Raw genomic sequence first — 19,816 nt, forward strand, 5'->3', positions numbered from 1 at the left:
TGTTTACTCCACCAATCAACCAATGTGCAGGACATATGAGTCACAAATATGAGTGCCTGAGTTACAGCAGTGAATAATGGCCAGAAGTGTTTTTGCAAAACATAATGAAGTCACAGTGAAGTTGACCTTTGACATTTTGGCTACAGAATGTCACTGCTTCATTTTATCCTATTTGACAATTGTGTCATAATTAGTGTATGAATTTGTGAATTATGGCCAAAATGTTTTGTGAAGTCACAGTGGCCTTGACCTTTGACCAAATTCTAATTAGTTCATCCTTAAGTCCAAGTGTATGTGTGATGTAATGAAATGTTACAGCAACATACATCTTGTTGCTCAAGATGTAATGAAATTCCTTCTGGGTGTTCCTGATATATCATATTCACAAGAATGTTAGATCACTGTGACCTTGAACTTTGACCTTTGACCACCAAAATCTAATCGGTTTTTGTGTTTGTGCTAAACTTGAAAAATTTCCCTGAAGGCGTTACAGAGATATCTCGTTCAGGAGAATGGGATGGACAGACAGACAACCTGAAGACATAGTACCTCTGACCCCAGCTGTCAGTGGCGTGGGGGCAGATAATGGGCATTATCTCCATCCCCAACCTGCAGCACCCCCTACAACAGAGAAAGGTAACATCACAAGTAAATGAATATGGAAACAAATATCAAGGTTACAAGAAAACTGGTTTTGCAATAACCGAGGTACAGAGGCTGGTTTAGGAAACCCTTGTAAGGTGAAGGTGAGTGAAAGCACTATCACATGATTTATGACCCTCAATAAAAGCAATGTGGTCCTCCTTAAAAATGTAAGTTAGCACTTTTTTCCAAATGCATGACTAGTATTTTGGTCCTGGGGCCTTCTTGGTGGTATGGATTTCAAGGCCAGCAGTGCTTCCTCTCTGGTACTCAGAGCATTTACCAGTAGCTTTTGTGCTTCTGTTTTGTGCTCCTTTGGAAGCTCAGGTCCAATGATTTCAATGGTACTATGATAAATTACAGTTAAATATCTCAGTCAATCAGTTTAGTAGTATTACTAGGTAAATATTCAAATCATGTGCATAAATGTGAAGAAATCCAACCAGTGCTTTGCACTCATAGACTTCACTTCACTTCACTTTAAACTTTAAAGTTTTAAGTTAAACAAAAAGCCCAGAAACTTCATGACCTTGTGTCTCAGTTGTTATTTTGAGCTTCACATCAAATGTCTGTTTTCTTCATTAGCATCTTGTTGCTGTGTCAATGCTCTGCACAGGCTATGTGAATAAAGTTTGACAGAAAAAAGCCGCAGCAGAGTGACAGCTCGCTGTGATTGGCTGACAGCGGACCAATAGCGAGCTGACAGGAGGATGTGTCGTGTGTAGTCGGAGCTGTTGCAGAATGTTTGGAAAACTTTTCATTTCGCTGTTTGTCCTCTTCGTTTTCTACCATGACCCCGCCGACGCTCAGAAGAAGAAGGAGGTAACACACCTTTAGCAACACCAAGCTCATAAAATTCACAAACCCTGGATGAAAAGTCTGAGACGCTTTCAAAGTTGTCTGTGAGCCGTGTGAGTCTGAGGAGCTAAGCTAACTGAGCAGAGATGAGCTAGCGTGTGGCTGCGGATGGTACAAAGTAAAGAACTAGAGTTAGACAAATGACATGTGTTAGCCACAGAGGCTGACGACGTTCGTGAAGCAGAAGTTGTGCCGCTGAACTTGTCCAGGTGAGACCGCGAGTCCGGTACCCGCTCAGGTCACGTTAGCTAACGTCAACTAAACACAGCAGGTGAAACCATGCTCCACAGACTGATAAACGTAGCTATCAGGGCTGCAGCTAACCATTATTCTCATGATCAACTAACCCAGTGGTTCTCGGACTGTTTCTGACACCCCCCTTTCACTAACCGGAAGAAGTTAACGCCCCCCACCCCACAATAATAATCAATCACTAACAATGATAGAGGAAGCAACTAATAAAAAAAAAAAAATCCAGGATCCGTGTTGGATTTTAGTCAAATGTAGGCCAGCACTATAGTGAAGTCTTGTTTAATTTCCCTCCTGACATCAGATTCATTCACCTTAGTTTCACATTTGTTCCATTTGAATGTTTCAGGCCCAGAGAAGGTTTTTTTTCACAACAGAAGCAGAAACTGGACATAGGAGTTCAGATAGCAGAACTTTGTTTTTGCTTGTTTGCTTTTTTGTTTGTTTCTTAACATATCTCACAATGCATCTCATGGACACCTCAGATTTATCGTGTGAATTTTCAGTTTGAAAAACTGTAATTAGAGAATAATTAGTGTTTTGGCTCTTATCAGTAATCATCCATACTTTCCTCACATGACTCAGTTGACAAACTACCAAACCTTCTTTACGTAGGTATAAAACCAGCACTTCAGAATGACGTTTATCCCTTATTGCTATCTTTCGTGAAGAATGTTTTGTTGAAAGGACGATCAGTACTTTGTAGTGCAGGTTGCTAGACATGATTATCACTTAGGGCTGGGCGATATGTCGAGTTTTTAATTTATATCGATATTTTTTCATGCGCGATAGAGAATGATGTCATATCGTTTATATCGATACAGCGCTTATTATGCCATAAAGCAAGACGTGAGTTCATCACTGTCAAACTCAGCTTCTCCCGGCCTCTCTCTACGCGCATGCCATGACGCCCCACCCCTCACAACACATGCCACGACCCCTCACCTCTTCACTACCTACATGGCCCCACCCCCACCCCCCGCACACTGAGTAGACGGATGGCGGCGTAAACGAGATGGAGACGGAGAAGAGCAAAACGGACGCAGGGGACGATGAAGAACTGGTTAGCAAAAGAAAAACAACTGGCTCGGTAATTTGGAGGTGGTTTGGATTTAAAGTGGCAGATGTGGAACAGAAAGACGCGTTTTTTTTATTTTATTCAAGAAGTTTCTTAATTTAATATATGCTGTTTTTTTCTGCACCATTTAATGTGCATGTTAATCCTGTGCAGCTGCTGAATGTTATTAAAAGTGGCTGGCCCATGTGGCTTCAAACTAGGACTGTCTGCTTTGTTATTACACGGAAAAAAATGTCGAGATATATATCGTATATCGCCATTCAGCTAAAAAATATCGAGATATGAATTTTGGTCCATATCGCCCAGCCCTATTATCACTGACCCTACACAGGACTTTAATGACTAATTTAAGTCAAAGACTATTTAAAGACATTAAGGACAGGAAGTCAGGATTATGATTCAGACTGTTTTACTGACTGTAAAACAGATGTGGTTTTATTCCAGTGGCTGTAGAACATCTGCTCAGGTGACGTTTTTAAACAATCTTTACATGGATGTATTTTGGTTTGTTCTTATGTGTATGAGTGAATTGTTTGCTGTGTGGAGTCAGGTATTTTACATTACACTTAGTCTCTTATCTGACATATCTGTGTTGTTTCTGTCTTCACTGTAGGGAGCCAGCAGTCTGACGACGGCTCCTGGGTTTTCCCATCTGTCCCCCTGTTTCTGTGCCTAACACACTGTCTGTCCTGTGTAGACTCTGCTGTCGGAGAAGGTGACTCAGATGATGGAGTGGGCCTCCAAGCGTTCAGTCATCAGGATGAATGGAGATAAGTTCCGTCGCTTCGTCAAGGCTCCTCCCAGAAACTACTCGGTGGTCATCATGTTCACAGCACTGCAGCCGCAGAGACAGTGTGGGGTCTGCAGGTAAGAGGCAGGAGCAGGAGGAACAGCACTGCTGCTGCTGTTGTCTGTTCAAAGGAAGAATTTAAATGTGTTTTTTCATTTCAGACAAGCAGACGAGGAGTTCCAGGTGCTGGCTAACTCCTGGCGTTATTCCTCTGCCTTTACCAACAAAGTCTTCTTTGCATCTGTCGATTTTGATGAAGGCTCAGACGTCTTTCAGATGGTGAGACAACAGATTGTTGTCTGAAAGTCTGCCAGTCACACATTAACACCAGAAAACAGAGAGTGTGTGACTGAGGTCTAAGAGCAGCTGTTCTCACTGGTCAGCAGGTTCTCTAAACTGAGCTGCTAGTGTGTTGGACTGAAAACCTGCAGAACCTTACACAGCAATGAAAAAGTCTTGCTTTGAAGTGAAAGTGTTAGTTTTTCTGCACTTTATAGAACCATACCAGAGATTTTCATATGTAGAGCTCACTGCTGCTGACATTTTCAAATACGTTCAAAAATCTGCAATGAAAAACAGGGAAGGAAGCTCGACTTCGATATGACAGTGCTGTAGCACATTAGGTAGAATACTGTGCACAAGGAAGAGAAGTGACCCCACCACCCCCTAAAGCAGGGACAACTGCCTTTAGTTTCACCAACTGATGTTTTGCATCTATTTCAGTGACATTTTGCAGGTGAACCACACGTTTCTGCTGAGGGCTCAAAAGTCATATCAACATCCTGTTTGGATAAGATATTAAACACTGTGGAACACCGTGTAGGAAACTATAAACGGAAACTGTGATGCAGGTTATATTGTTTTAATGCAGAGCTTTGTAATTGTCAGACATATCTGAGCTGATTTATTAACTTAAATGCAGGTGCATTGTGGCTGAGTGTACTCCAAGATGAGTAATGTAAGTAGAATCAGAAAAGATAATGGATTAGACAGGAGTAAAACCTACAGCTCAGTACAAAGCTGACAGTGAGGAGACAGGATAATCACATCCTGAATATGATCATAACCAGGATACGTTTCCTGGCAGGGACACAAACATGCTCACTGACACAGACCAGAGTTTGAATGAAACATATCACTAAATGAAAATGGAGGTTCAGGTTCACTGGATTCATCCTCAGTAAGTGCAGGTGCAGCTGGAGGCGCAGTGCTACAGTCCAGGTGCTCAGAGGATCTTTTGATGAATGGTGAAAGATACTGTCGATGTATGTCACCCTAAGTCAAAGGAATTGTCAGTAAACAGCTCCTGGTTATTTTTAACTTTAGTTACTTCCAGATGTTGAAAGTCGACTCTGTGAGACAGGATCAGATGAAGAACTACTGATGTCACTGTGATGCATCCTGAGTGTTTTCATTGTGTTTGTGTTGCAGCTGAATATGAACTCTGCTCCGACCTTCCTCCACTTCCCATCCAAAGGGAAACCTCGCAGGTCTGATACCTATGAGCTGCAGGTCAGAGGCTTCGCAGCCGAGCAGCTGGCCAGATGGGTGGCAGACAGGACCGACGTGCAGGTTGGTGTGAACCACATCATGAAGCCTGTGTCCGAGTGACCAGGATAATCGGAGCCTCTGATGATTACGGTCTTGTTTGTCTGTTTCAGATCCGTGTCATCCGTCCTCCCAACTACGCTGGGCCTCTGCTGCTGGGCTTCCTCCTGGCTGTGATTGGAGGACTGGCGTACCTACGAAGACACAATCTGGAGTTTCTCTTCAACAAGAATGTCTGGGCCTTCTCTGCTCTGGTAACAACAGCCAACACACATACATGTGTACATTGATGCACTTAGTGCTCAGTATGAATCACTGGTAGCACAGGGAAACAGGATTTACAGAAGCTCTGGGGTCAAACTCTCATTTACAACACTGGAGACAGTTGACTGATGACAAATGTTTTTTCATTCTTTCTTTGGGTCTGCAAAGACTGGGGTAGACGTGTTAGCAACAGTGCCAGCTAGCACTAACTTCAGTGTGTAGTTTGTGTGTTAAGGTAAGTCAGTTTTATTTATGTTGCCCAATATCACAAATTTTCCTCCAAGTCTTAACGATATGTACAGGACACGGCTTCCTCTGTCCTTAGACCCTGACTCAGGAAAAATTCTCCAAAAACACCTCAGGATAAAAAAGGTGGAAGAAACGTTGTAGAGCAAAATGGCAACCTTACAGAGCGAACAACCAGGATGATAAAATTAGGTCCACTGCTTTCTCTCTTTATATTTCACCTATGAATGTACATGATGAATATAAAAGGCAGACAGGAGCTGAGCCTCACAGAGGAGAGGGGTCTGATGGGAAAAGACCCTACAGCCTGATGACAGACAGGAGCCCTGTGTTCTGAGAGCGTTGTTAGACCTTAAAGTCTGGAAGCTAAATATGGTGCACAAATATTACATAAGGTGGTCTTTAATGTGCTGATTGGAGGAGAGGGAGGGATCAAACATCTGTGTCGGGCCAGACCAGGAGCTTAGTTTTGTCTGAGTGAGGGAGCAGGAAATGATGTGACATCATTAAGGTTGTCTGACCTAACAGGTACAGCTGACTATGACATCATCCGCGAAGTATCGGCAGTGTAGCAGTGGAGATTAAGGGTGTTTCCACACCTGAAGTTTATTTGCTCTGGTCTGATTCAGTTGATGAGTCTGTAAACTTGTAAATTTCCTCTTGGTTCAGTTTGTTTTCTGGTAGGAGGTCTGGCAGGAGCAGGAAGTAAACACAGGAAGAAGGTCCTGCAGTCTGGACTGTGACGTCCTATGCAACATAGCTCAGTGTCAGAAATGACATTTCTTCACAGCTCTAATGTGTATCTGAGGAGTTTGTCTACAGACTATCTAACACCAGAACATAGATTCACTTCAGTACGTCGTCATGATGCTGCACAGACTGTGACTCTGTGAGGACTCCCTGCTGGGAGACGTTTGAGAAAGATGGAGCTGATGTTGAGGATGTACAATGACATGTTAACATCACGTCTGATCGTCCAGCTCAAACCTGCAAGTTCACCTGCTGGCGGGGTCAGAGTGAGTTCAGAACGAGTTCAGAACCCTATCACACCAAAAACAAACTGATCCAGAGTTTGTTTGAGAACGGACCGAGACCACCTCCACGCTTGTTTTGGTCCACACCTGAATGCAATTACTATTTTCACACCTGCTCAAATGAATCACCAGGAGTGAATGACCAAGAGGTGACATATAAAAAAAGAAAGGCAGTGGACCTAGAACACCATAGTTCACATCAGAAAAGACTGATTGTGTTATTATAGGAAACACACACATCTGTCAGAAGCCAGGACAGCATGTAGTCTGTCTGTGGCAGCAAAAGCTGAGATAGATGAAGAGAAGCACAGAAACGATAAGAGGTCGACCAATATTGGTTTTTCAGGGCCGATATCGATACCAATTGTTACAAGTTAATGAGGCCAATAACCAATATTTGGAACCAATATGCATTTACAGTAAAAATGAAAATCTGTAAAAATTTGGAATTTTACAAACTCAAACACAAAACTTTGTTTAAATGTCTTTAATGTTTATCAATATTTAAATGTGAATAAATAAAATGAGCTCCCTGAGGATTCTGGAACTGCCCTCTTATGAGCTAAGTGCAAGAAATAACGGCACAGCCTTTTATTCTTTTTTCTCTGGTCATTTATATGGACATTTGGTAACACATTCAATTAGCAGTAAGAGACTCCACGTTGTTGTCAGCTAACATTACATGTAACATGTGAAAACACCATTTCATAGGGATGAGTAATGTAAGTACTGTAATGTAACTAAGTAAGATAAGCAGCATGGAAGCGCAAATAAGTCCCTGTTGCAACATAAGCTGTTGCCGCTACATCATGTTATTAACACTTGGTCATTACAGGTAATACTGCACGCTCACGTTATCACCATAGTAAGGTTTGTTATTCAGACACTGTCAGCAGTGTAACTGGGAAACCGGGCTTTTCATGATGGAAATAGCTCACAGGAGCTACGTGGTGTTTCACACTCCAATAATCAGCCAGGCCGATAATTGGTCGACCCCTACAAACGATGGTAATCAAGGGATCGTTTACTTCATTAAGAGTTGACACCCTGTTGTGCTGTTGATTCTAAGTGTGTGGTTAATGCAGCAGCAGCCATCGTCTCTCTGAGCTTGTTCCTGGTCACATGACCAAAGTTCAACAGCACAAATGAATAACTTTCCCACAAATGAGTAATGATTGTTTGATTTGTTTACAAGAATGAACACAACAGATACAATATGTGATCATATTTAACATATTAAAGCAATTCAAATACAGAACAACATTTGGTTTCATTTCAGAATAAAAGCATGGAAACTCAGCTGCTGGCTGAGGCTCTCCACTGCTCATTTAGCTCAGTGTTACACACAGATGAGCAGCTGCTGCTCAACAGACTGGGATTATGTAATGACATTAACATCTGGAACCTCTGGTGAAACTGCTGTTACAGGCACATAATGAAAAAGTGTAGAGGAACAGTAAAGAGAGATGAACTCTTTGTATACTATTAGTATAATAAGTGAATTAATGAATATAATTCACAGACAGGCAGGTGTATGACACGGTGAATGAAATAAAGAAAGATCACAAACTACAAACCTAAACCCCCCCACTCCATTAATGACTTCCGTCTGGCCAACGATCTGAATGAGTTCTACTGCCGCTTTGAAAGACAGTGGGACAAGCCTGACACTAACCTCCACATCAGAGCCACATCAGAACCCCCCTCCTCCCCTACCAAAGGAACGTCTCTCTCTATCCTGGAGAGAGATGTCAACAGGCTTTTTAAGAAGCAGAACCCCCGCAAAGCAGCCGGTCCTGACTCTGTCTCTCCATCATCCCTGAAGCACTGTGCTGATCAGCTGTCTCCGGTGTTCACGGACATCTTCAACACCTCACTGGAGACCTGCCACGTGCCAGCCTGCTTCAAATCCTCCACCATCATCCCTGTCCCCAAAAAACCAAGGCCCACAGGACTAAATGACTACAGACCCATTGCCCTGACCTCTGTGGTCATGAAATCATTTGAGCGCCTTGTCCTGTCCCACCTCAAATCCATCACTGACCCACTCCTGGACCCCCTGCAGTTCGCCTACAGAGCCAACAGGTCTGTAGACGACGCCGTCAACGTGGCTCTCCATTTCATCCTCCAGCACCTGGACTCCTCAGGGACCTATGCCAGGATCCTGTTTGTGGACTTCAGCTCTGCCTTCAACACCATCATCCCGGCTCTGCTGCAGGACAAGCTCTCCCAGCTGAGCGTGCCTGACTCCACCTGCAGGTGGATCACTGACTTCCTGTCTGACAGGAGGCAGCACGTGAAGCTAGGAAAGCACGTGTCTGACTCCCAGACCATCAGCACTGGATCCCCACAAGGCTGCGTTCTTTCTCCTCTGCTCTTCTCCCTGTACACCAACACCTGCACCTCCAGCCATCAGTCTGTCAAGCTCCTGAAGTTTGCAGACGACACCACTCTCATTGGACTCATCTCTGATGGCGATGAGTCTGCCTACAGGTGGGAGACTGAGCGTCTGGTGACCTGGTGCAGGCAGAACAACCTAGAGCTAAACGCTCTGAAGACAGTGGAGATGATAGTGGACTTCAGGAAGAGCCCAGCCCCACCCACCCCCATCTCCCTGTGTGACTCCCCCGTGGCTACCGTGGAGCATTTTCGCTTCTTGGGAACCACCATCACACAGGATCTCAAATGGGAGCTAAACATCAGCTCCCTCATCAAAAAAGCTCAGCAGAGGATGTATTTCCTGAGGCAATTGAAGAAGTTCAACCTGCCAAGGACTATGATGGTGAACTTCTACACCTCCATCATTGAGTCCATCCTCACCTCCTCCATCACCATCTGGTACGCTGCTGCCACGGAGAGGGACAATAACAGACTGCAGCGTATCATCCACTCTGCTGAGAAGGTGATTGGCTGCAATCTTCCGTCCCTCCAGGACCTGTACACCTCAAGGACTCTGAGGCGTGCAGGGAAGATTGTAGCTGACTCCTCCCACCCTGGACACAAACTCTTTGAGACACTCCCCTCTGGCAGGAGGCTGCGGTCCTTCAGGACCAAAACCTCTCGCCACAAAAATAGCTTCTTCCCATCTGCTATTAGCCTCATCAACAAGGCTAGAGAGCCCCACTGTTGCTGATCAATTGCACCAATCACCAGAAAAAATTCCTTGTATGTGAAAACATACTTGGCAATAAAACTGATTCTGATTCTGATTCTGATTCTGATAAAAAATTGCACATATTGAATTTGTGAAGTCTCCAGCCCAGGTTGTCTGGAATACATCCTGACCTTTTGTGTTTCTCTGTGTGTGTCAGTGCTTTGTCCTGATCATGACTTCTGGCCAGATGTGGAACCACATCAGAGGACCACCATATGCACACAAGAACCCCAGCACTGGACAAGTTGTAAGTCAGAAACACAACAGACCCTGGATAGTGTGATGTTTGCCATGACTCTCTGTGATGTTTAACTGTCCTGTTGTTCTCAGAGCTACATCCACGGCAGCAGTCAGGCCCAGTTTGTGGCTGAGACTCACATCGTCCTGCTCTTCAGTATCCTTCAGCTGACTCACACACACTGACTCACAATGCACTGAACTGAGACACTTTACCACACACAGACAAAAACCAGAAAACCAAATGAAGTTAGTGTCAGCCTGCTGGTGTCAGCTGTGCTCCTCCTCCAGCTTTGCTGTGGTGTTGATTTAAATATTTAAATCATATCACCAGTTTCACACTGCGTGTTACATCTTGCATCTTACACCCGGCACAAAGTGCAACACAATTGTCTTTGTTAGTTTCAGACCGACACAGTTGTCCTTTTCCCGTCCAGCACTCACTTTGTATACGTAGCAAATAAACTTGAGCCCATCTGAGCACCCATGGGTGTGTTCGTCTTAAAATGAGGTGTGGTCGGAGTCATTGTTGGTGCATCGTTGTCTTCTGTTATCAGCAGTAAGTGATTGAGAATAAAAACATGGTCTGAAGTCAGTGGTGCAGTATTTCACTCTTATTTTGAGACTGATTGTCCAGAGAGTCATATGCTCTATATACATCACACAAGCAGAGTGAGCTGATAACATGCTTCACGTTTGGATAAGTCAGGTGCACCAGGTCGGAGCCTTCTTTATCTCCTGTTGTGTGATGCACGATGTTGCCATGTGTCATGTCTCTTGCACATCCATGATGCACAAGGAGCTGCAGGGAAGCACCTCACGCTTCAGTCCATGAGCTTCACACTGTTAAACCTCTAAAGTGACTCATGGTTGGAGCTGTTAACCTGTCTGATGTCATGCATCATACTTGCTGTCTGAACCTTGACCTCACCGTCAGACGCTGCTGTTACCATGGGAATCGTGCTGCTGTGTGAGGCTGCCACCTCTGACATAGACATTGGAAAGAGGAAGAGTATGTGCACGCACACACACAAAGACACAACAGTCAACGCTAAAATACAGAGTCAATGAGCTTTAATATTTAGAGCTGAGAAAGAGCAGCTCAGTTTATCACTGATGTGGAAATATGATGACGAATATGAACTGTGTGTGTGTGTGTGTCTGTCTGTCTGTCTGTCTGTCTGTCTGTCTGTCTGTCTGTCTGTCTGTCTGTCAGTCATGTGTGTTGCAGGTATCGGTCTGGTGGTGCTGTTCTTCAGCTGTCTGTTGTCCATTTTCAGAGCGAAGTACCATGGATATCCATACAGGTACAGACTCACCTTTATGTCTGTTTGTCTTGTTTCACCTGCTGTGATTGGCTGACACAAAGCCTTGTTTCCTATTGGCTAAAAGTCTTGTTGTCTGTGTTGCAGCTTCCTGATAAGTTAGAGCTGACCACGTCAACAGGAAGTTCTGTCAACAAGCAGGGTGGTGTCCATGGTGACGATGCCACATGACTGTTTGCGAAGCCATGATTTGTCTTCTGATCTACGGAGTGAGTGTGTGTCAACACACACACACAGACACACACTGTGCCTTTACAACAACAGGACCCTCATCACTGGTGTGCATCCTGAACCGTCTGGTGCCAAAATCTGTTTTCTACATCACAATCTGAATTTCATTCATCCTCATAATATCAAATAATTTGTACTAAAGACTGTTTAAACTGTCGGGACCATAGTGAGGTTCTGGCCTCAGTGGTGTGTGTGTGTGTGTGTGTGTGTGTGTGTGTGTGTGTGTGTACTTGTAAATGCTACGTAGTGAGAAAGTATTTTCCTAACACAGGGCTGTTTCAGGGTTCAGACCTGGTCTTGGGGGGGTCAGGGTCTAGGGAATGCATTATGTCAAAGAGTGTCCTCACAAAGATAGAAGTGTGTGTGTGTGTGTGTGTTAGTGTGTGTTAGTGTGTGTGCGTGTGTGTACTGGGGACATGAAGCGTTTACATACCTGTGATTATTTACTAAGAGTCCCACATGTGTGTGTCTGTATGTGCGTTTGTGTGTGATCAGTACAACTCAACCAGACACATGCACATCTGTGTGCACATCCTGTGACTACAGTTGCACACACATACACACACAGGCATGCGCACGTGTGTCTTGTCAAACTACGTGCACTAACGTGCCTGTTTTTGCTTGTTTTGTCACTCACATTCAATCACAGATCAACAGACTCATTCGCTGACTTTAAACACACATTAAAAGTTATTTTATGAAAAATCATGAACTGATTTTACTGATCTCACACACACACACACACATATACATGGCTTTTAGTAAATAATCACATAAGTGTATGTATGCATCTAATTTTCCATGTCTATTCTTGCCCCCTGTGTGTGTGTGTGTGTGTGTGTGTGTGTGTGTGCGTGCGTGTGTGCGTGCGTGTGCGCGTGCGCGCGTGTGAGAGAGTGCTGCTCTATAGCTGTGGTCCTTACACTGCTGAGCCACTGGACAGTCTGATCACATGACGGATTATAATAGGAGTCATGGTCTAGTAATTTCTATGTGGAAGCAGTTTGGAGGTTGATGACTCATCACTACAGTGACACGTGACAGCGTTCAGATGAATGTTTGAACATTGCTGCAGCCTCCCACAGCGTTTCTATCAACCTGTTCTGAATTGAATGGTATAAAGTCCTTGTAGATGGAGGTTGTTCAGAGTTAGAGTAGTTACAGTATCACCAGTATCCCCCACTCCATCTTCAACTTGCCAAATGATAAATGAGAAAGTTAACTTTTCCCTCTAACTGTTGTTTAAGAATGATTTTTGTCTCTTAACCCCAGAGATGATGAGAGTTCTGTCATCTGAAGTCCTTTTTTTCTGTTGTGTAAAACACTGAAGTGCTTTAAACGTGTGTGGTGCCTCATCAGGTTGTACCAGGACAAAATATTTGATCTGAGGTTATCTCTGATATTAAAGTGCCTTAACTGCTGCTCAGTGTTTGACTCTTCCTCTTGTCTGGACATTCAGTGTAGGATCATATTTCAGCATGAAAGTTGAATATGCTGACTCTGTGATTCCTCAGTGTAGACCACAGTATATGTATGCAGTCAGTGATGACTCAGTCTGCCTCATCACTGTGTTGTACTGAACTCTGAGTGTCAGTGTGACGTTCCTGTGTGTGTGTGTGTTGTGAATGTTCTGCTGGTTTACAACTGCTTCACCACCCACAGCAGCCAGCTGGAGAGCAAATGTCTTCACCTTCATTTAAGAACCTTCTCAAAGGAAAGTAGTACTCACATACTCATAAAACTGGAGTCACACCCAGGTGACTGGATGGGGGCGATCATCCTCAGGTGCACCTGGTCTGGAGATTATGTCCCTGTTATGACCTGGTATTAACATATATCTTGGTGATGTGATCACAAGTGGACAGCTCCATGTTCAGGTGTGAACGCACCAAAGACACATTTGAGATCCGATCACTCAGACCACATTCAGAGGTGGTCTTTGCCACATGTGGCCACAGTCTTTCAGCAGTGTGAATACTCATTGAAGGACCACCTACTTCAATTCAATTTTATTTGTATAGCGCCAAATCATAATATACATTATCTCAAGGCACTTTACAGGGTGAGGTCAAGACCTTACTTTGTTACAGAGAAAAACCCAACAGTTCCCACAAAGAGCAGCGCTTGGCGACAGGGGGGAGGAAAAACTCCCTTTTAACAGGAAGAAACCTCCAACAGAACCGGGCTCAGGGTGGGCGGCCGTCTGCCTCGACCGGTTGGGTTTAGGAGAAGATAAAAAAAAAAAAGGGGGGGTGGGGGGAGGAGAGAGGAGACTACTGACATCCCCTAACACAGTGTCAGCTCCCACACTGAGGGACCTGGAAGTGTGCAGGGTCCTCAGGGAGATGGTGATGATTGGCCCAGGACAAGATTTCCTGCTCTGGACCTAACTCCCTCGTCTTTCCAGGTGAGCCACCACTGTGATGTCAGCTGGCCTCACCGTGACGTTTCCCACATAAAATGTAAAAAAAAAAAAAAAAAAAAAACCTCGTTTGAAGCTCATCTACTCTGACCTCCTGATTGATACACCTGGAACAGGCCTTGGCCCCGCCCACCACCTGCTGGCTCCAGGTGTCCAGGTGAAAGAGCAGAGAGTATGAAGATGGTTAGAGGAGGAAACTTCAGAGAGACTCAGTCAGACCAGACTCAGATGAGGAGTCTGTTGAGACAAGGATCAGAGATTAGCAGACGGATCAGAACGGTTAGCGTAGTTAGCATCTTTTATTTGTTGTTTGTTAGCTTGTAACTGGCAGTGTCTGACACAGTGTTAGTGGTTGTGCTCATGCTAACACTGGCTCTCTGTACTGACCAGGTGGCAACCCACCGTGACGTCACCCATTGGTTTGCGAATTGCCGTTTTGAAGCCTCGAGTTTGCAATTTGGCCGCCGCCATCTTGATTTTTTGAAACCAGAAGAAACCATATTTGGAGAAGAGGGTGGAGCTGAGGAGGAGCGAGGGGTGGGGCTGACCTGAGAGCCGAGGTCACTATGCCCGCCCACCTAAACTGTCGACCTGACAACTGCATCAATCTTTCGGCTACGCAGCGCTGCTGAATCTGAAGTCATTTTCCATAAGTCGAGGTAAACTTTATTACAAAGTGTTAAAGTACTTTTAATAGTTAATAGTTAAAAGGGTCTGCTCTTGATTGACAAGCCAAAATGTGTCAATCATACATTAACCACGCCCCAATGCATACCCTACTTTATCGTCTATTCTAAATTAAATGGGACAATAATTTAAAAAATCATGTTGTATTGAAGAAGACTTGAAACTAGCGATTGAGACCATAAACTCGTTATGAAAACGTTTACTGGGGTCATAAACCAGGTGAGAAGTAGGGTCATTTTCTCATCGACTTCCATACAATCGGACTTCTTTTTGCAACCAGTGGAGTCGCCCCCTGATGGTCATTCGATAGAATGCAGGTTTAAGACACTTCGGCATTGGCTTCATTGGCTTCATTGGCATCAACGTCCATTTTTATATACAGTCTATGGTACTGACAAGGTTTCAGATGTATTTAGCCCCGCCCCCACAAGTTGACAGGATTGGTTCCTTAGGTTCTATGACGTATGATTCCCTGACTGAAGTAAAGAAAAGTCAACATCTTTGTGTTGGTCAGACTTTAGCTTTAACGGGCATTTTCATCATTTAATTCACAGACCAGTCGATTGATAACTGAAGAAATAACTTTCAGACGTATTGATAATGAAAATAGTTGTTGGTTGCAGCCTCACATTTCTCCTGTGATGTAATAACTCCACCTTACCTGAGCTTTTGTGTCAGATCATGAAATAGGAAAAATTAAAGCGATGTGATAAAACACAACTTTATAACAAATATAAACTAAAACAGCGCAGGTCTGAAAATCAGATGTCAGAGTCCCTCTCCAAGACCAGAACCACAAGACGGAGGATGGAAGACCTGATCCAGCTGATATTATAAATCCATGAGTGAAAATTTCTGACATATTTTCTTTTAATCAAATGATGTTGATGACAATGATCATCTGACTCCTCTGAGAAACATATCAAACCTTCATCACTGAACTTTTTTCATACAATAGAGAATTTAAACTTTAATGCAATGCATGCTGGGTAGTATATGCAAGTAAGCATCCAATATTTCTTCATAACTTCATCTGATGAGTTCAGTAAATGACCCATAGGACACTCGGTCAACTGAACTCCTGATTAGTGATCATTGGACCGTTTACACTAAAGGAGGAAGTGATCTTCCGTCCTGATTTGAGATGTTTGTGAGGCCTGACCACGTGTTAGTGTTATTCGTTTCAAAGAATAGAAGTTGGTGTTGTGATAGTGCACATTTTTCATCAGTCTTTATTCTCCAGTGAGTGTTAGAACAACGATACTACAGAGGGTTATGTGCTGTAAATGACTGTAACATGAGAGAATCAACTGTAGTGTCAACCTGCACATAACCCAATCAGAAGTAAGCCAGCTGGCCAGGTGATGCTATGGTGGGTTTCCTTCTCATACCCACGGCTTCAGGGATCAGAACTGTGAAGTGTGAAGGACACACGCTCTGCTAACATCAGTTAACCCATATTCTGCCGGTTTCCATAACCCCTGCGATGACTGTCCTTCCAGTCGTCCCAGTTCCTGGCTTTCATCAGAGCCTCCTCATCATCCTGTTCAGCCTTTCTCTCTTTTTCTTCTTCTTCCCTCTCCTTTGCATCAGCATCGTCTTCCACGGCGACCCTCCTGGGTATCCCCTGGTCAGGCAGGGCTCCATGTTTCCTGTGCTGTTCATACCAGTCATCTACAGTCATGGTTGGAAGGCTTGGGTAACCAGCCCCGAAGACTCGAGCCTGTGGACCAAACAAACACACCATCACATGAGAGCCTGCACCTCTGAAATGGAACCTGCCTCCTCTGAGAGGACAGTGTTCTGCCTGCTGTCCAGCCAAACAATCAGAATCAACTCGTCAGTGCTCTCTGGTGGACAAACTCTGTAATGGACCCCCTGTTCTTCAATGACCTGAAGAGAGAGAGCATGCCAGCTTTCCCTTTTACACAGCTGAGGATCCTGCTCTGGATCTTCTTTCACTGTCAGCTTAAAGGCAGAACAACAAAGACCCCAGCCCCATCCTTTTAAACAGAACAGAATAAAGGAGCAGCTTTCCTGCTCCTCTTACACTGCCTTGAACAGTCTGTGTAAGAGGGACTAGTAAATGATATCATGTAGCTGGTAGAGCAGCAGCGCCCACAGTGCCACCCTCACAGTCTCACCTGTACGGCGTCCTTGGTGAGGATGAACGGTTTCATGGGAGGCCTGGCTGGCTGAGCCGACTGCCTGGTGGCACTGTGCTTCAGAACATCCATCTTCTTGAGAATCTCCACCTCCTGGTCGATGCTCTCAATTTCCTCCAGACACACAGTGACCCACCGCCGCACGTTCAGGAGGTAAAAATCTCTGCTGACCTCATCATCGGCCTTCCCGCTGTCCACTGCTCTCCGTACGTCCGACAGTCTGGCCTCCAGCTCCTTCTTCTGACGGTATCGTTCAATCTTCGATTGTCTCTGTGCTGCCATGGAAACCAGGTCTGGCGGGCAGGGGGCGGACTGGAACGAGAAGCATACATCATAGTTCAGACTAAGGTCTAAGTGACACTGATACAGGCTCATGTATTTAGAAGTCAATTGTTTCTCCAATGGTGGGGGGCAAAGCTGGACAGACACTGACTCGTCAACTGAAGTCACAGTGCTCCTTCTGTCTGTGTGTGATTAATCACCAGCACTGTCCCACCAGGAACTCCAACACTCTCTGCTCATATATCTAAAACTACTGTTGATACCGGCTCATACTTCCTGCAGACTCCCCCCATAGTGTTTGCAGGCAGTGACAGTTCATATCATCAAAGGATCCGTTGAAAACGATGATTTGACTTGTTCAGGACTTTCTGTTGGTAAGAACTAAAAATATTCCGAGGCAGAGCAGATTTTATGTCTCTGCTGCACAATGAAGCCAGACTGGAAAACAAAGAGTGATCCCTGCTCTGTTCAGTCTGTTTCAACCCCCCTCTGTCACCTGTCAATCACCTGTCAGTCATCTGTCAGTCATCTGTCAGTCACTCACCTGTACACTGCTGCTTTTCATTACTCATATTTCCCAGTGTACAGACAGTTATCAGTTTATTAGGTACATCTGCTTCTACGTCTGCTTTTGTTGTATGACCCTCAGAGTGTTTATTGACCTCTGTCTGTCTGTGGTTCTGTCAGGATCATTGTCTCATCACTGTCATCTGACCAACAGTGTTGCCACTGTCAGCATTAGCTCGTTCTCACAAAGCTGCTCATGTGGTTGACAACTTGTTACCCAACTTCAATCATCTACTGAATCTGATTCTGAGTCTTTCTTCCTGTTACGAGTTTATAGCAGGTCTGTATCCTCACACTATACCAGGAGTAACACGTGCTACACAAATCTGATGTGACGGAGCATCTGGTCTCAAATCGGGAGGCTAAAAATCTGTTGACTAAATAACTTTATGACTTCTACTTATTCAACATTATACAGGTGAATCCTCTGCCAGCTCCACAATAATTTAAAGGAACATTTTTCATAAATCAGTATCAATTCAAACTGTCACAGCTGCTTTCTGTTTAGGTGCATAGTCACAATATGAAGTACCTGGTAACACCCAGGGCAGCACTGCCAACAGATATGCTGAATTCAACTACATGAATGAATAGTAAAAAACAGACCATCATCAACACTGGGTATTTCTTTTATCAGCCATTCTGTCCAGGATTTATTACAAACCATTAATAGTATTCTCAACAAATAACTGTCCTTCTTCCTTCATTCAGCCTCTTCCAGGTTAATCAGGTACATCAACACAAAACTAAGACAGTTTAGTCCAAAACAAACTGTAGCCACAGGGGATCAACTCTGCTCCACAGAGCAGTCTCTGGAATAAGGAATAACAATTCCCTGAGAAATTCACTCCAGGGAGGAGAGCTTGTCGTCTCTGGTCTGAATACTGGGTGTGATTTTGTGTCTTTTTCCCATTTTAACACTGAATGTGTTTTTCTTTGGTGAGTAGTCAAAGCCTCGAGTATGATTACGACACAAGTAGCATCATTTTGTTTCGCATCATGTAATCTTCTGCGAGCCCACTGGAGGCCCAACCTTTTTGTAATGTCTACCAGCTCGAAATCCTGAGTCATGTATGAACGATTTTACCGTTTCAGCTGTTTCCTGTTGGGCTGCACATCTGCAGTGAAGAAATAACCACGGGGTTATTGTTCTGTATGAGCTGGGTGGAGATTATCTTTCTCCTGCAATTTGATCCAAACACATGTGCCATGTAGTTAAATATTTTCATTAGATCATGTGTTGTTTCTTTTACAGCAGTGAGGCCTCTGCTGCCGCTGATTGTGATGCTCACAGCTGCCCTGGCACAAACCTGGCTGCCTGCACATGATGGGATGGTTCCGGACTCAAGCGGGTCTCCGTCCTGGATGCTGTGTAACCTTTAAACCACTCACCTTGGCTGCACATCCGTTTTCTGAACCTTCGTCTGGACCACTTGTGTCTTCACCCGTCGATGCCGGCAGCTCAAACTGCGAAATGTTATACTCTTTACACCTCCTCAGGAAGTCCATGAAGTAAGCCCGGGCTGTCTGGACTACCTCTAGCCGTTTCTCTCTGCTGGTCTGCTTCATGGTCAGCGCTCCTAGGAGAGCGGGCAGCAGCAGGTACTTCAGGTCCGCCGTGGCGATCTCCTCCAGCTCCTCGTTCCGACTGAACAGGTCGAGCTGAGCCGCCATTCTGGACGCGTCTTCTAACATACCGATACCGCGTTTCACCTTCACCTGGACGCTGTTCGAGCCCAGGGCCTCGTCTGTACCGTCCACCTCTTCAAACGTCTTCCACCCACGATCTAGCAGGTCGGATAATTTAGGAGGTTCTGTGTCTGAACTTGGTGTCTGTCTGACATCGCTGCTATTTTCACATTCCGCCATCTTGTCATATTTCCGGGTTCCGTCTTCTTTGTCTTATATTTTTCCGCAGCGCAGTTCTTAAAGGAGAATTACCGCCCTCTGCAGAGCCAACACTACAACTACACCCGACTTTCACCCCCAGCTTTCCTTTCAAAACTGACTGACTGACTAACGACCCGGACAAAGGAG

The 19,816-nt window shown here is 44.6% G+C and overlaps 2 protein-coding genes across 4 annotated transcripts; one reads left to right on the forward strand and one right to left on the reverse strand.

The window, feature by feature from the left end:
- The first annotated feature begins 1,308 nt into the window (after positions 1-1,308).
- magt1 (magnesium transporter 1) lies at positions 1,309-13,077 on the forward strand. 3 transcript variants are annotated; one of them, XM_071506917.1, is made up of 10 exons: positions 1,309-1,464; positions 3,525-3,694; positions 3,779-3,896; positions 5,049-5,189; positions 5,279-5,419; positions 10,021-10,110; positions 10,194-10,257; positions 11,038-11,112; positions 11,317-11,407; positions 11,513-13,077. In XM_071506917.1, the coding sequence occupies exons 1-10, from the start codon at positions 1,384-1,386 to the stop codon at positions 11,526-11,528; spliced, it is 987 nt and encodes a 328-aa protein (XP_071363018.1). In that variant the 5' UTR covers positions 1,309-1,383; the 3' UTR covers positions 11,529-13,077. The 3 variants fall into 3 exon arrangements, with proteins under 3 accessions (XP_071363018.1, XP_071363020.1, XP_071363019.1); XM_071506919.1 differs by lacking the exon at positions 1,309-1,464 and adding an exon at positions 1,552-1,709; XM_071506918.1 differs by lacking the exon at positions 1,309-1,464 and adding an exon at positions 2,716-2,839.
- Positions 13,078-15,979: 2,902 nt separating this feature from the next.
- Positions 15,980-19,686, reverse strand: igbp1 (immunoglobulin (CD79A) binding protein 1). The gene is made up of 3 exons (XM_071506914.1): positions 19,172-19,686; positions 16,910-17,242; positions 15,980-16,488 (listed from the first exon to the last, which is right to left on the reverse strand). Exons 1-3 carry the CDS (start codon positions 19,646-19,648, stop codon positions 16,216-16,218), a joined length of 1,083 nt encoding a protein of 360 aa, XP_071363015.1. The 5' UTR covers positions 19,649-19,686; the 3' UTR covers positions 15,980-16,215.
- Positions 19,687-19,816: the final 130 nt, after the last annotated feature.

This window comes from Trachinotus anak, unplaced genomic scaffold, assembly GCF_046630095.1.
Source record: "Trachinotus anak isolate AG129_WGS33_773 ecotype Australia unplaced genomic scaffold, CSIRO_AGI_Tana_v1 ptg000021l, whole genome shotgun sequence".
NCBI classification, from domain to species: Eukaryota; Metazoa; Chordata; class Actinopteri; order Carangiformes; family Carangidae; genus Trachinotus; species Trachinotus anak.